Source organism: Monodon monoceros, unplaced genomic scaffold (assembly GCF_005190385.1).
Source record: "Monodon monoceros isolate NGI ecotype Baffin Bay Population unplaced genomic scaffold, NGI_Narwhal_1 Super_Scaffold_11, whole genome shotgun sequence".
Taxonomy (NCBI): domain Eukaryota; kingdom Metazoa; phylum Chordata; class Mammalia; order Artiodactyla; family Monodontidae; genus Monodon; species Monodon monoceros.
The window spans coordinates 133,274,676-133,288,457 of record NW_021703767.1 but is presented as its reverse complement, the minus strand read 5'-3'; the positions used below and the strand labels follow the sequence as shown (position 1 = coordinate 133,288,457).

Genomic DNA, 13,782 nt, shown 5'->3' with positions numbered 1-13,782 from the left:
CTTCACAAGTGTGCAGTATCTATGTGAAGAAAATTTTAATATGCACCCAGGGGACCCCTAAAGAGTCTTGAATAAACGAAAATCATGCAATGCTCTTGGATGGAAACTTGCAGCGTGATGAAAATATCCATTCTCGGGAGGTTGATGTTGTTAACTTTCTGTAAAATATTGTTTGGCTTCAATTTCCAATTCCTGTGGATTAAAAATATAATCAAATAGTGTGAGGGGGAGCAATAAATTAGGAGTTTGGGATTAACATATCCACACTACTATATATAAAATAGATAACCAACAAGGACCTACTGTACAGCACAGGGAACTATATTCAATATCTTGTAATAACCTATAATGGAAAAGAATCTGAAGAAAAACAGACATATATAGATATGTATAACTGAATCACTTTGCTGTACACCTAAAACTAACACAACATCGTAAATTAACTATACTTCAATTTAAAAAATGGTTAAAAAGAAAAAAATCCATTCTCTCTCAGTTTAGCTGTAATTTGAACATGATCTCATAAAAGTATCAACAAGATTTTTTTTTTGAGGGACAATTTGATGACCTGATTTTAAAGACCATTTGGAAAAACAAATAATTGAGAAGAAACAGGAAGATTCAGAAAATAAACAGGAAGATAGGAAGATTCAGGAAATAGCCTGACCAGATTTTAAAACATAATATGAAACTAAAATTGTTAGAATAGATTAATAGATCAGAGTCATAGACTTAAATATACTTAAGAATATAATATATGATAAAGGTGACATCTCAAATCAATGTGGAAAAATGGATAAACTGGGGGTGGGTGGGAAAAGTTGAATTCATATTGCATAAATTCCAAATGGAGCAAAGATTTACATGCAAAAACTGAAATATTACTACAGGAAATCACAAGAGAATTGTTTTATATTCTGGGTCTCTCTGCTATGACATAAAACTCAGAAGCCATTGAAGGCAAGATTGATAAATTCAACTTTATTAAAAAAAATTCTTCATCGCAAAACCCGTGTCATGCAAAGTCAAAAGACAATAATTTGGGAAAGATATTTGCAACTGTTATTACAAATAAGAAATGAATTTCCTAATATATAAAGAGCTCCTACGAATCAATAGACAAAAGACCAATAACCCAGTAGGAAACTAGGCAAAGGTTTTGAACAGTTAACAGAAAAGGCAACATAAATAGCATTTAAACATGAGATGTTTAATAAGAAAAAGTACAAATTACATAATGAGAAATATAAATTACCACCTCACAGGGATCATATTTTTTGTTGTGAGATTAGCCAGGGCGTGGGAAAAGAAATAACCTTTGTACCTCACTGATAAAGGTAAGCCCTTACTGCACTGTGGAGGAGATTTGGCAGTCTCTAAAAAAATTACAATGCATTTATCTTGAGCCCAGCAATTCCACACCTAAGAATTAACTTTTTTAGGTATACTGTACATGAATGCATGTGAAATCATGTAGGAGTGATGTTTTTCATTGCAGTATTACTTATGAAAGCAAAAGTTTGGATAATCTGTGGTACTTCACACAGTGGAACACTTGTGCAGCTGTAAAAAGAATGAGGAAGAGCTCTGTGTACCGCCATGGAATGATCTCCAAGAAAAGGATACTGTTAATTGATAAAAATGGATAAAAAGCTGGGTTGTAACATTATCCTACCATTTGTGTAAAAAAAGTGAGATAGATATATAAACTTATTTGTGCACAGATTCAGCGATTATTAACATATATACAAAAGAAAATGGATAGTACTGGTTGCCTCTAGGGAAAGAGCCTGAGGGGCGGGGGATTGGGCTGGAAGACTTGTCACTTGAATCTGTTGATTTCTGATATCTTGTCTGCCCTTCTCAAAAAGGTTTTTTTAAACCCCAATTTTAAAATAATTCAATAGGGAGAAAACATTTGTTTTGTTTTGCATAGTTCTAATATTGAGTTAGAGTGTCCTTTCAAGTATTGATTACCCTTTTATGCTTTTCAGGAAATTGCCTGTTCGTATATTCTGCCCATTTTTCTTGTTTTTGTTCTTGCTTCTGTTTTTTGCCTGTTAAGGAAATTACCCTTTTGTCTTAAGTGGCACAGAAATGTTGTTCCAGTCTGTCTTTGGACTTTGTTTTGCTGCTGCTTTTTGCCACCCGGCAGTTTTACGTTTGTGTGCAGTTGTCATCGTCTTGTGATCCTCCTTCTTCATTTCTTTCTTTTTTATTTTCTGAGGGGCTGGAAGTGACTTTTCCAGTGTGATCTCTGAGAAACTGGCTCTAATTTTTTTTTTTTTTTTTTTATGCGGTACGTGGGCCTCTCACTGTTGTGGCCTCTCCCGTTGCGGAGCACAGGCTCCGGACGCGCAGGCTCAGCGGCCATGGCTCACGGGCCCAGCCACTCCGCGGCATGTGGGATCTTCCCGGACCGGGGCACGAACCCGTGTCCCCTGCATCGGCAGGCGGACTCTCAACCACTGCGCCACCAGGGAAGCCCTGGCTCTAATTTTAAGCCATCCAGTCTCCAGTACTTACGGATGAGTTGGAAATTAACCAGCAGTTTTGTAGGTCCCCTTGAAGACAGTAGTTAAGATGGGAATAGACTCATGTGACTGAGAGGCGACCTGGAGATTTTCTGCTGAGCTGAGGGGAGAGGGATGTGGGTGTGTGGGGTGGCCGGTCTGGGTGGGTCTCTGATGAGCCTCCCCTCTCTCCACTCCCAGCCGAGCTCCCACGGGCCTCGGCCGTGAGGCTGACCTCCCTCCGTGACCTGCCCGCCCAGCTGCTGGAGCTGTACCAGCAGGGCTTCTCGCTGGTGGCCCTGCACCCCTTCGTGCAGCCAACCCATGAGCGGGAGAAGACGCCCCTCGAGAACATCTTCAGGGCCATCCTGATCAAGAAAGCCGACAGGTAAGGCCTCTGAGGGTGGGCGGTTACCTTAGCATCATGAGGTACCTCATGTGTGTTGACTGAAGAAGGGAGGGGAAAGGAATAGGGTTTGTGGATGTGTGTGCGTGGAGTTTGCATCTGTTCCCAGGGCCTCTGCCCTCTGACAGGTAAGGCCAAACATTAGACAACTAAAGAGTTTCATAGCGTCTTGCAACTGTCCACACCAGATGGCATAAGTAGAGAAGCCACGTTACCTCCTTTCCTCCTTCGATTTACTGCATTACACTCAGCTAGAAAACTGTCTCCTTGAGGAGCTGTACCCCCAGAAGAGAGCGGCTAGTGAAAGTATACTACCGTTAATCTGCAAAGCGTGGCTGGAAGACACACTAAGTTTGGTTAGAGGCTGTATACAAACTTCGTATGTTCCCCCAAACTCCAGAAATACCTGAATATTTTGAACCCGTCATGCTTTCTGTCAATCACTTGGGAGGAAAAACAAAATTCACTTGAATCAAGTCCTGTAATTGATTTGGTCTTGATTTTGATTTTCAAGGCTTAGATGATGTTTTTCAATATGGCTTTCCCAAGAATGCTTACTCTTATATTTTTATTGGGTCTACATAGGAAAAGAGAGGTAGAGATTGGTTTTTCGAGAAGAGCAATATTAATTTTAAATGCTTTTTAAAAAAATGATGAAGGGGCACAGAGGGATAAACTAGGACCTTGGGATTAACATATACATACTACTATATTTCAGTATAAAATGGATAACCAACAAGGACCTACTTACCGTATAGCACAGGGAACTAAATATTTTGTAATAACCTATAAGGGAAAAGAATCTGTACGAGTATATATATATATATATAAATGTATATAAATCTGAATCACTTTGCTGTACACCTGAAACTAGTACATTGTAAATCAACTATACAATAAAAATAAATGAATGGATAAATAAATAAATAAAAACAATGGAGGTGGGATAGAAAGCACATTATGTTTCTGCTGCTCTTGTAAAAATAAAAATTGAAAGCCTGGCAAAGGAAATCAGATCTGTCTTTTGGCCAGTTATCGTGGGAGAAATGACAACATGTGCTATATTTTAAAAAGAGAGTAGAGGGGCTTCCCTGGTGGTGCAGTGGTTGAGAGTCCGCCTGTCGATGCAGGGGACACGGGCTCGTGCCCCGGTCCGGGAAGATCCCACATGCCGCGGAGCGGCTGGGCCCGTGAGCCATGGCCGCTGAGCCTGCGCATCCGGAGCCTGTGCTCCGCAGCGGGAGAGGCCACAGCAGTGAGAGGCCCGCGTACCGCAAAAAAAAAAAAAAAAAGAAGAAGAAGAAGGAAGCATGGAGGGTTTTCAAGAAAGGGAAGATGACATTGTCCTTGAGTTTGAGTTCACTCTCTCCAGAGTGTCTGGACCACCTGCCTGGATGACTTTAATGAACCTTCCAGCTCCTTAATAAGCAGATACAGAGGAAGAATTGCTTGGATAACTTGGTGCCAGATCTTTGAAACTGGCCCCTACCCTTTTAAAGGAAGTTGCAAAAGCTTGGTAATTTGCCAAGTATGGTAATGAGTGGTAATTTACCATTCTCATGACAAAAATGACCAACAGAATTTCCCCCACTTCTGTTTAGTATTGTGTTATACAATTTTAAAGTTCAGGCATTTTCTCCCCTAGCAAATGCAGTAAGTGTATGTTTTTGCATCATGAGGGAAAGACCCCATGCTATGAAAAATAAACAAACAAAACCCAGCAGAACATTTTCTGTATCAGTAGGGAGTTGTGTGTTTGTTTTTTTTAAGTATTGATTTTAATCTGATGTTCATAAGGCAGCCTTTAGAAGCTCACTACCTGGTCTTTTAATTTATTTTTGGCTGCGTCGGGTCTTCGTTGCCGTACGCAGGCTTTCTCTAGTTGCAGCGAGCGGGGACTACTCTTCGTTGTGGTGCACGGGCTTCCCATTGCAGTGGCTTCTCTTTGTTGCGGAGCACCGGCTCTACGCGCCTGGGCTTCAGGAGTTGTGGATCGTGGGCTCTAGAGCGCAGGCTCAGTAGTTGTGGCGCACAGGCTTAGTTGCTCCACGGCATGTGGGATCTTCCTGGACCAGGGCTTGAACCCGTGTCCCCTGCATTGGCAGGTGAATTCTTAACCACTGCACCACCAGGGAAGTCCAGTAGGGTTTAAGTAGTAAAAAATGAAACAAAGGAAATCTTGTGTGATTAATTTTTAATATGAGCAGTTGATGGTATTTTTCACCAAGTCTGCCAAAGTTCTGACAGCTATAGATGCTGATAAATGAAATGATTAGCTCTCAAAGAGGAGGTAAATGCCTTGGTTAATATTGTCCAAGTAGACAATATTGAAAGAGCTGTACATAAACTTTTTAGATTACTATCAGTTTAAATCAAGTTCATTAGCAAGAATCATCATGGAATGACTACTTGAAACTTGGATATCAACCTTAATGTGTTTGAAAGGTGAACGTAAAGTTTGTAGCAAATAATTAGCCTTTGGGCTCTGCAGTAAGAGCAGGAAAAAAAAAACCCAGAACCTTACAAGCTTGCATTCACTCACTCACTCATTGAGTCATTTGCAGACATTTAGCTTGTGCTCTTCGTAAGGTATCGTGCTAGGGACTCTACTTGGTGGGAAAGGAGAGGGTGCAGGTGCAAGATTCAACTGCCCGTGGAACCTGCCTTCCAGGTACCTGCAGTTTACCTGAGAAAATAAGACATCCCTCACACCATGGGAGTTTGGAAAAAGGAGAAGTCACCTCCTGCTGGAAAGAAAAACTAGGGAAATGTTTCAGGAGGAAACATTTCTTTCGGCTAGGCGTAGGAGTAATATGTCTGAAGTGAGAAGAGTTTATTCAAGTCTCACAATGAAATGTTTTCTAGTGAATTTTGAGTAATTTGAGAGCATCATGGACAGTCTAACTGTATCACCAGTTATTCCCAAAGCACAGTGCAGTAATGTTCCTCTGAGGCCTCTGCCAGTTTGATAAATTTCACTTCAATCCATGAAAAATTGCCCGATCCTTTCTTCTGAAAATTTTGATAACTGCCATTCCATTTTAAGATGGCAGGCCAAACCACACATCTGAGTCAGTTTTTCTTGATCCTAAGTGTGTTCAATTGAGTCAGTCAGTGGCTTTGAAAACCGACTCAAGAATGAATAGCCGAATATGAGATATTTGGTAAGTAAAAGGGCGATTGTACTTCCTTCTCTCAGGTCTTTCTTAGGAACACAGAGTGATTTGCAACAGACAATGTAGTTGCATTCACCCTGATTTCTAAGTACATTTAAGTTGTGCTTCATTTTCTTTGGGCAGTTTTCCTTAGAACGAGTTGCCAAAGATCTTAAAACTTGATGGCTAAGAGAAGTCAGTTATTAAAATGTCACTCTGATGTTTCGTGAGTGTGGGTTTAATTCTAGGTCGCTTTATGGTTGCAGACATAAGTACAGAAATGCATTGTGCTGCTCTATTTTTCGGCTGTTACAAACTGTCGTTGTTCACACACAGAGCTAGTTCAGGGTGTCATTGATGTGTTTTTTCATCACTAATGGGTTGAAGCCATTTGGGTCCAGGTCCCCCGGAATAATGCCTTATATGGAACAGGGCAGCAGGACATTTGTGCCCTCTGTCGACATTCATCAGGTACCTTTTGGCTTAGGGTCAGGGAGTGGGGCACACAGAGGACCTGCAGCTAATGCAGGGGGTGGGATTCTGAAACCCTGGTGGAGGGTGAAAAACGCATATAATCAAAGCTGCCCTTGAAAATCCCTTTAATTGCCCGTGAAATGTAATCCTGTAGCATCTCTCTACCCTATGATGCAGGCTTTCCTTCAGGACTAGATCAGATTGGTGTTTCCAACAATGAGCCCCGTGGGGAATAAGTCGGTTTGGGTTTAGAGTGAGTGTTCATTAGAATCACACCTAGGGTGGTGAGATGCTTGCATCCAGAGAGGCGTCTGTGGGAACTAAGAGAGAGAGAGAAGAGGATCTCCCCCTCCCCCCGCCCCGCCCGCCGCTGTCTCACATCCATTCTGGAACACATCTGCCTGAGACTAGAATAGCTAGCACCGTTTTAAGTGGTAAACGTTTCCGCCCTTTCAGTTAGATTTTTCTAAGATAAATGAGCAAAGATCACTCTAAAGAGCTCCCAGCTCTCAGGAAACTTATCTGCTAGGAAGATGTAAAGTCTATATGCAAATTATGTGAATGCCCAGCTTCATCTATGGGTCTTGGTTTTTGTCTCTCACCTGGAATGTGTTAATGGGGGGCTTCAGAAAAGGAGGCTCCGTGACTCCCATGTGCTCTGGGTCTGGACTGATGGGTAGATTTGAACAGGGGCACCAGGGGTGGGAAGGGCCTCCCAGGCAGGGGGACCGGCCCAGGGGAGCCTGGAGCCTGGAAAAGCAGACCACGGATGATGTGGGGTGACTGGAGCGTGAGGCCCAGAGGGAAACGGGGAGAAAAGGCATGAGAAGGGTGAGGGCCTGGGTCACGAGGCCTCTGATGGCTGGGCTAAGGAGTTTGAACTTTATCCTGAAGTCAGTGGGGAACCACTGCAATATTTTTGTTTTGTTTTAGAGGAACAACCACTGGAAGTGCTGAGTTTCCAAAAGCCTAAGAGGGGAAGAAAACGGAAGCTGAGAAAACATGGCACCTGTCATGGTGGGAGGTGATGGGTAGCTAAAGCCGGTTGTAGTGAGAAGGTGAGGGTATGTGTCCCATAGGAGGAAATATTGGATTTAATGTGTAGCTAGAAAGAGACAGCATGGAGGAAGAGGGAGAATCGAAGTCTAAGTGAGCTTTGGACTCCGAGGGCCTGGGAGGGGTAACTGGAGGGGACAGGGATGGGGAGGGGAGGGGATGTGTCTGGGTGGGGTTTTCCCAGGCGCAGACCCCAGAGGAGGTTTCACATGCAAGTGATTATTAAGGAAGTGCTCCCAGGAGGAATCAGGATCAGGGTCGTGGGGCAGGGGAGGGGAGGTAGCCAGCAAGGGTGGCTGGTCCTCTGGGGAGCAGTGAGTCCACCCTGAGGCTGGGGATCTGGTTCTCACACTCCTGCATCCAGGAGCTGTTGGCCGTGAGCTTCCCCGCACACTTCCAGGTCTGGGGCACATCCAGGTGAAGCAGCTCCAATAGCCAAAGATGACTGCAAATCACGCAGAAGCTGGGGGGACACACAGAACCGGGATGGGGGATGGGAGGGACCTGGGTGGAAGATGGAAAGCATCCACCGCAGGAGGAGATGAATGGCATCAGTTTGGTCGCATCGTGTTTTGGCCGTTGCTGGTGGCACATGCCCCTGGGAGGTGTCCCCCGGGGAGCCGGGGGCCAGGAGAGAAGGCCGAGCTGGGGGAGGCTGTGGAAAGCCATGTGAGGCCGGGGTGAGCCCATGAGGACCAGCACGCTTCTGTGCTGCTGACCGAGCCCCAGCTGCTGTGGTCCTTTTTCTGTACCAGATGCTTCCAGTGATCCTTAGGAGGGATGCAGTGGCCTGCTGAGAGCTGTGCTGAGTTGCTGTCTTCCAAACGGACCATATGCTTGGAGCCTGAGAAGGTTTTCCTCTCCGACTGCACCAGCAAGCTGTTCTCACAAGTGCTTACGAGCAGCACAGAGGCTTAACTGAGTCAACTGGCTGATCAGTGTCAAGTGATGCAGAGACAGACAATTCTGTTGGCTTTTTGCTGTTTTATTTCTAGGAAAGCAAATCTCAGAGTTCAGCTTTCCCCCGTGTTTCCCTTCTTAGGGTAGGATTCTGAAACCTTGACGACTCTACCTTTGTCCTAAGACAGGGGCTTACAACGCAGATGCCTACAGGGGCCAGGCTCCTTGAGTGAGGACTCTCGGGTATTGGAGAGCCCATGCCTACCTATCTCTGCTCCGTTGTTGCCAAGTGTTGCCAGATCTTGTACTTTTTTTAAGAAAAGCCAGAAATCTGGATTTTTATGTGAAAACTTCTCTTTTTTAACCATTGCCTCGCTTTTTCAAAATAACATTGTGTATCCCTGACCCACCCTACTGGCTGCCATCTTGTAACCTTTAAGATTTCTGTGTGGTGCTTGCCTTGGGGGAGTTCATCACCCACCCTGTTCTCCTTTCACACACAGCAGTCATCAGACTTCTGGCTCTCTTGTTACTGTTTTCCGTATGTCTGCCCACCTCCCCTCCCCCTTGCTAAATCTTCTTTCGTCTTTGGATTCCCATTACTTACTTAGAGGGCCAGGTGCTGAGTAGTGGATCAATAGAATTTTCCTGAATTGAGTGGAATAAAACCGTGCCGTGGAATTTTGCTACCATCTTCCACTAAACGACCATAAATCCATTGAAAGATGGATTTGTCTTTGGTTTACATATCTAACCAGTACCAAAAGTGCATCTTGTTAATGTAGCCACACAGCAGCATGGACCCCAAGTAATGGAACACACACACACACACACACACACACACACACACACACACATACACATAAGATCCTTTCATTGCCAAATAGCAGTGATTTGCCACAAGAGTAACGTACATTATTTTTCACTCTTTTTTTTTTTTTTTTTTCTTTTTAAAAACCATCCAAAGGAAGGCCTTCAAAGGAAGGGAAATCTTTGTGGACCTTAAGTGGAGTACAAATGCATTACCTTGCTGTATGGTCAGGCCAATAAAGATGGCTGTTCTCTCGCTCTCTGTACATCCCCTGCTTGACCAGTACCTGCTTGACCAGTACCTGCTTCACCTATACCCTACTCACAGGAGTGACCTTCTTAAGTACTTGCCCCAGACCCCAGCTAGTGGTGGTTCTTATCAAGGGACAATAAGGGGGTGCCCCTCTGCTGGTTTCCCTGGTAACTGGTGAGGCAGCCTGAGGTAATCCCCCTATAACTAGTAACCTCCCCTCTCGCTGGGCGTGAAGCCTGCCTTCAGGTTATGTCTGCCTTTCGCCACACAAGGTAGGGTGTCCCTCCAAGACCTTGCTTCAGACGTGTAAGCTCCCCCATCCGTGAAACCACTGATGTCTCTGTTGGTGACTCAGGGCTCTTTCTTCGGTCTTAAGGTCTTAAAGCCGGGCAAGTGCAGGCCTTGTAGGCCTGCGGGATGCAGCCCAACGATTGGCTTTTTTTTTATAGCCCACGAGATGACATGAACCTTTTCTCTGGCATTTGAAAAGGGCAGAATTGGGAAAGTACAAAATTATATTGGAACTGAACAGAAAATTCTTTTAAAAATTATAGTCGAAAGTGTCCTCTTTAAGAGGCCTTGTGTCTCTTCATGTCTAATTTCTACCAATTACTTTGACTCTTGGGAGAATTATGGGGCTTCTAGAAAGAGGTTTCATAATTAAATGAAATACACAGGGGCTGGGGGCACCTTCTGGGATGTGCCCTAGAAAACGCTCACACGCGAGGCTGGGCTTCAGCCTGGGGCATCTGATTGTTGGAATCACACGTGGGGAGGAAAAGTAACGCTGGGCCTAGCGGTGATTGACATGTGTTATTGTGGTGGAAAAACCACAGCAGCTGGTTTATTCCCAGAGAGCAGAAACTGAGGAAGGAGGACTCAAACTGCTTTTCTTAAATCAGGCGGGGAATAAAGGTGTTTGTTTAGCGTGGAGGTTGTTGTTTGGGTTTCGGATTTGGGAAGGGCCCCGCTCTTTGCCCACGGCTGCCCCTAGCTGCTGGCGTGGGAGCATCCTTCTTCAGGTTTCTCAAGCTTCCCGAGGTGTCGGGAGAACTTGATTAGCTTTCCAGGGCTGCCGCCCGCCCCCTGCAGAGCTGTCCAGCCTCACTGAATATTACCTTAATGTATCCCTATTTTCCAGGTCTCACTCCTGAGTGACACTCTTTTCTGGCGTGTTGAAGTTTCAGGATTCACTGTTAATTATTGTGTTTGCACTTTCTAATCTAATATGCCGGTGTAAAGCCACATTCTCTTGGGGAAAGAGAGTTTTTTCCCATCCACACCCCTAAATGGCTTGCCTACCTATTCTTCTGTCTCTCCAAGTGTCGGTCTTTATCCCAGTGGAGAGAACAGGAAAGCCGTGCGTGGTTCGTGTGAGACCTCATTTCCCTCCCCTGTTTGATAGCTGTCCTCGATTGCCTGTGTCTTTCCCCACATTTTATATTTTATTTATTTTTTTGCCTCCTCTGAGAGAGAGAATTAACATACTAGTGATTTTCAGTCTTTCTCAGAAGTCGTTTGGAATGGCCGAGAACAGCAAGCACATATCCATAACGCAGCAGCACAAACACTACAGTTCTTTGAAATTTCCTCTTGATCTTAAAACCTGCGCAAATACTACGGTACCATGACATGTCTGTATTTGTTTCAAAATAAAGTAAATAATAGCCCTCTCCTCCCACAATCTTTAAATTAAAATGGACTCTAGGAAGGTTTATTATGTGACATTGCAGGTGTGTTATAGGGACACTTACTGTTATGAGGGCCATGTGCACACAATATAGGTCATTTGGTTGCACACAATTTTATTTGTTAGATTTTTGTATTTGCACGCCTATTCCATATTAGATTTAGGAACTCACATTGTCTTCCTGGCAAAGTCTGTTTTGTCTTTACTCTTCTTTGTCAATCAGAGGTAACTTAGATTGTGTCTGTTTCTCAAGCTAAGAAAGATGCAGTGGGCATGACCAGTGTTGGGGCCTGGAAACGACTAGTACTCAATCAATTTTGCATTTTTAGCTATGAATGCAGCGGCAGGTGAGAAATAACTTCCAGATCCATATAAGTACATTGTTAGTGATTGTGGCATTCTTGAGATCTTGATGTAATGATTATCTCTATGATCTATCTAGCTGTTTTCTATAATTTTTTAAATGGTTGAAAGATGGAACCATTTTACAAAGAGGTAAATGCTGTAATGTGATTTAGTGGAGTACATCATTTCATTTGCTTCCTATTCGGTGACCACAGGATGGAACTTAAAATGGCTACAAAGACTTTAAAAACCAAATTAGTAACTCCTATTCATACAGCACCTGTTTCTGAGGGCCTGAGAGCACTTTTGCTTCATTTCTGTGTGTGTTAAGTGTTATAATTTTGTCTCACTATGTCCTCATGATGGTTGTTGTTTGCCGTTAATATTTGTTGAAAACATTATTATGCGTTCAGCCAAGGTTTTAGACTTCCTCTATTTTATAGCTAAAAGGTACTATTATCTTCTGTTATTCCTTGCTTCCATTTTATTTCCTAAGAAAATTAGACTGAAGTAGTTACTAATGACTTCTCAGTACTGAAGTGTGGGGCAGGTGAGTGGGAGGGTGTGGTGGGGATGGGACTTACATTCCATCTTGAGGCTCATGGCTCAGAAATACACCATCTTTCAGCTCAGGGACCCGGAGCTTATGGAAGGGTCCTCAGAGAATTTCCACAATCCTCTGGGCTTCGCAGTATCAAGGGTCCCCATAGCAAGGCTATGGGACCACAGGCCTGGTTACCCCCAAGCTGGTTTCAGGACATAGGGCTGCCACTGCAAACCAGCTGGAGCCCCCCAAATGGCTCCATTCAGCAGGCTAACTGGGCCTTGTCAGTTTCTGCACTGAACAGTTGTATGCAAATGATGGTTCTAAGGCCATTAGTGTACTATTTCCCTCTGTTCCCTAAAATCAAAATGTACTAGGTGTCTGTGTCTTCTAAGGTAGTGACCCTTGTAAGAGAGAATGAGGTGAGTACAATCTGTGCTCTGGGGGGATTTATAACAACTTGAAATTTTCATCCTCGACTTCTATAGTTTAAGTCCCCGAAATTGCTCTGTCAGGCAACCTGGATCTTAACAAAAGGGGAACAAAAAGCCCATTTTTCTTGTGAAGAACATTTATATGTTTGCAGGCACTTCTTTTTTGAAAAAAAATTATTTTATTGAAGTATAGTTGATTTATTATATTTTATTAATTTCTGCTGTACAGCAAAGTGATTCAGTTACACATAGATATACATTCTGTTTTTTTATGTTTTAGTATTTATTTTATTATGAGAATTTCAAACATAAAAATAAGCAGGCAGAATAATATAATGAAACCCCCCTACCTATCACCCAGCTTCAGCAACTGTCAGTTCATGGCCAGTCTTGCTTCATTTGAGCCCCCATCCACTTCTCTCCTTCATATATATATATATATATATATATATATATATATATATATATATATTTATGGCACAGGGAACTATATTCAATATCTTGTAATAGTCTATAATGGAAAAGAATCTGAAATAACTGAATCACTTTGCTGCACACCCGAAACTAACACAACACTGCAAATCAAATACACTTATTGTTTGATTTGTAAAAAATATATAATGTTGATCGTTCACTGTATCTTTTCCATTAAACAAATGTTCAAGTTGTCAGTTTTGAAAACAAAAGGTATCTCTCATTGCCAGATGACATGCAGAATTGTTAACAACTGACATAGGATAGACACTAATTAAAAAGAACACAGACCATAAACAACTAAAATAGCTATAATAAGGCACATGAGCTGAATATAGGTCCCATATATTATCATTTTTGATCATTTTCAAATACTATGTGTATTAGGTCTTCTTTGTGTATTCTTTTTTTTTACATCTTTATTGGAGTATAATTGCTTTACAATGGTGTGTTAGTTTCTGCTTTATAACAAAGTGAATCAGTTATACATATACATATGTTCCCATATGTCTTCCCTCTTGCGTCTCCCTCCCTCCCACCGTCCCTATCCCACCCCTCTAGATGGTCACAAAGCACCGAGCTGATCTCCCTGTGCTATGCGGCTGCTTCCCACTAGCTATCTACCTTACGTTTGGTAGTGTATATAAGTCCATACCACTCTCTCGCTTTGTCACAGCTTACCCTTCCCCCTCCCCATATCCTCAAGTCCATTCTCTAGTAGGCCTGTG

The 13,782-nt window shown here is 43.1% G+C and overlaps 1 protein-coding gene across 1 annotated transcript in view; it reads left to right on the top strand.

Annotated features, from left to right (window-relative positions):
* RFTN1 (raftlin, lipid raft linker 1) overlaps positions 1-13,782 on the top strand; it is a 206,844-nt gene that overhangs the window by 77,139 nt on the left and 115,923 nt on the right. The window contains exon 3 of the mRNA XM_029214175.1: positions 2,715-2,901. Within this exon, the coding sequence (XP_029070008.1) occupies positions 2,715-2,901 (187 nt within the window). The remainder of the gene's footprint in view (positions 1-2,714; positions 2,902-13,782) is intronic.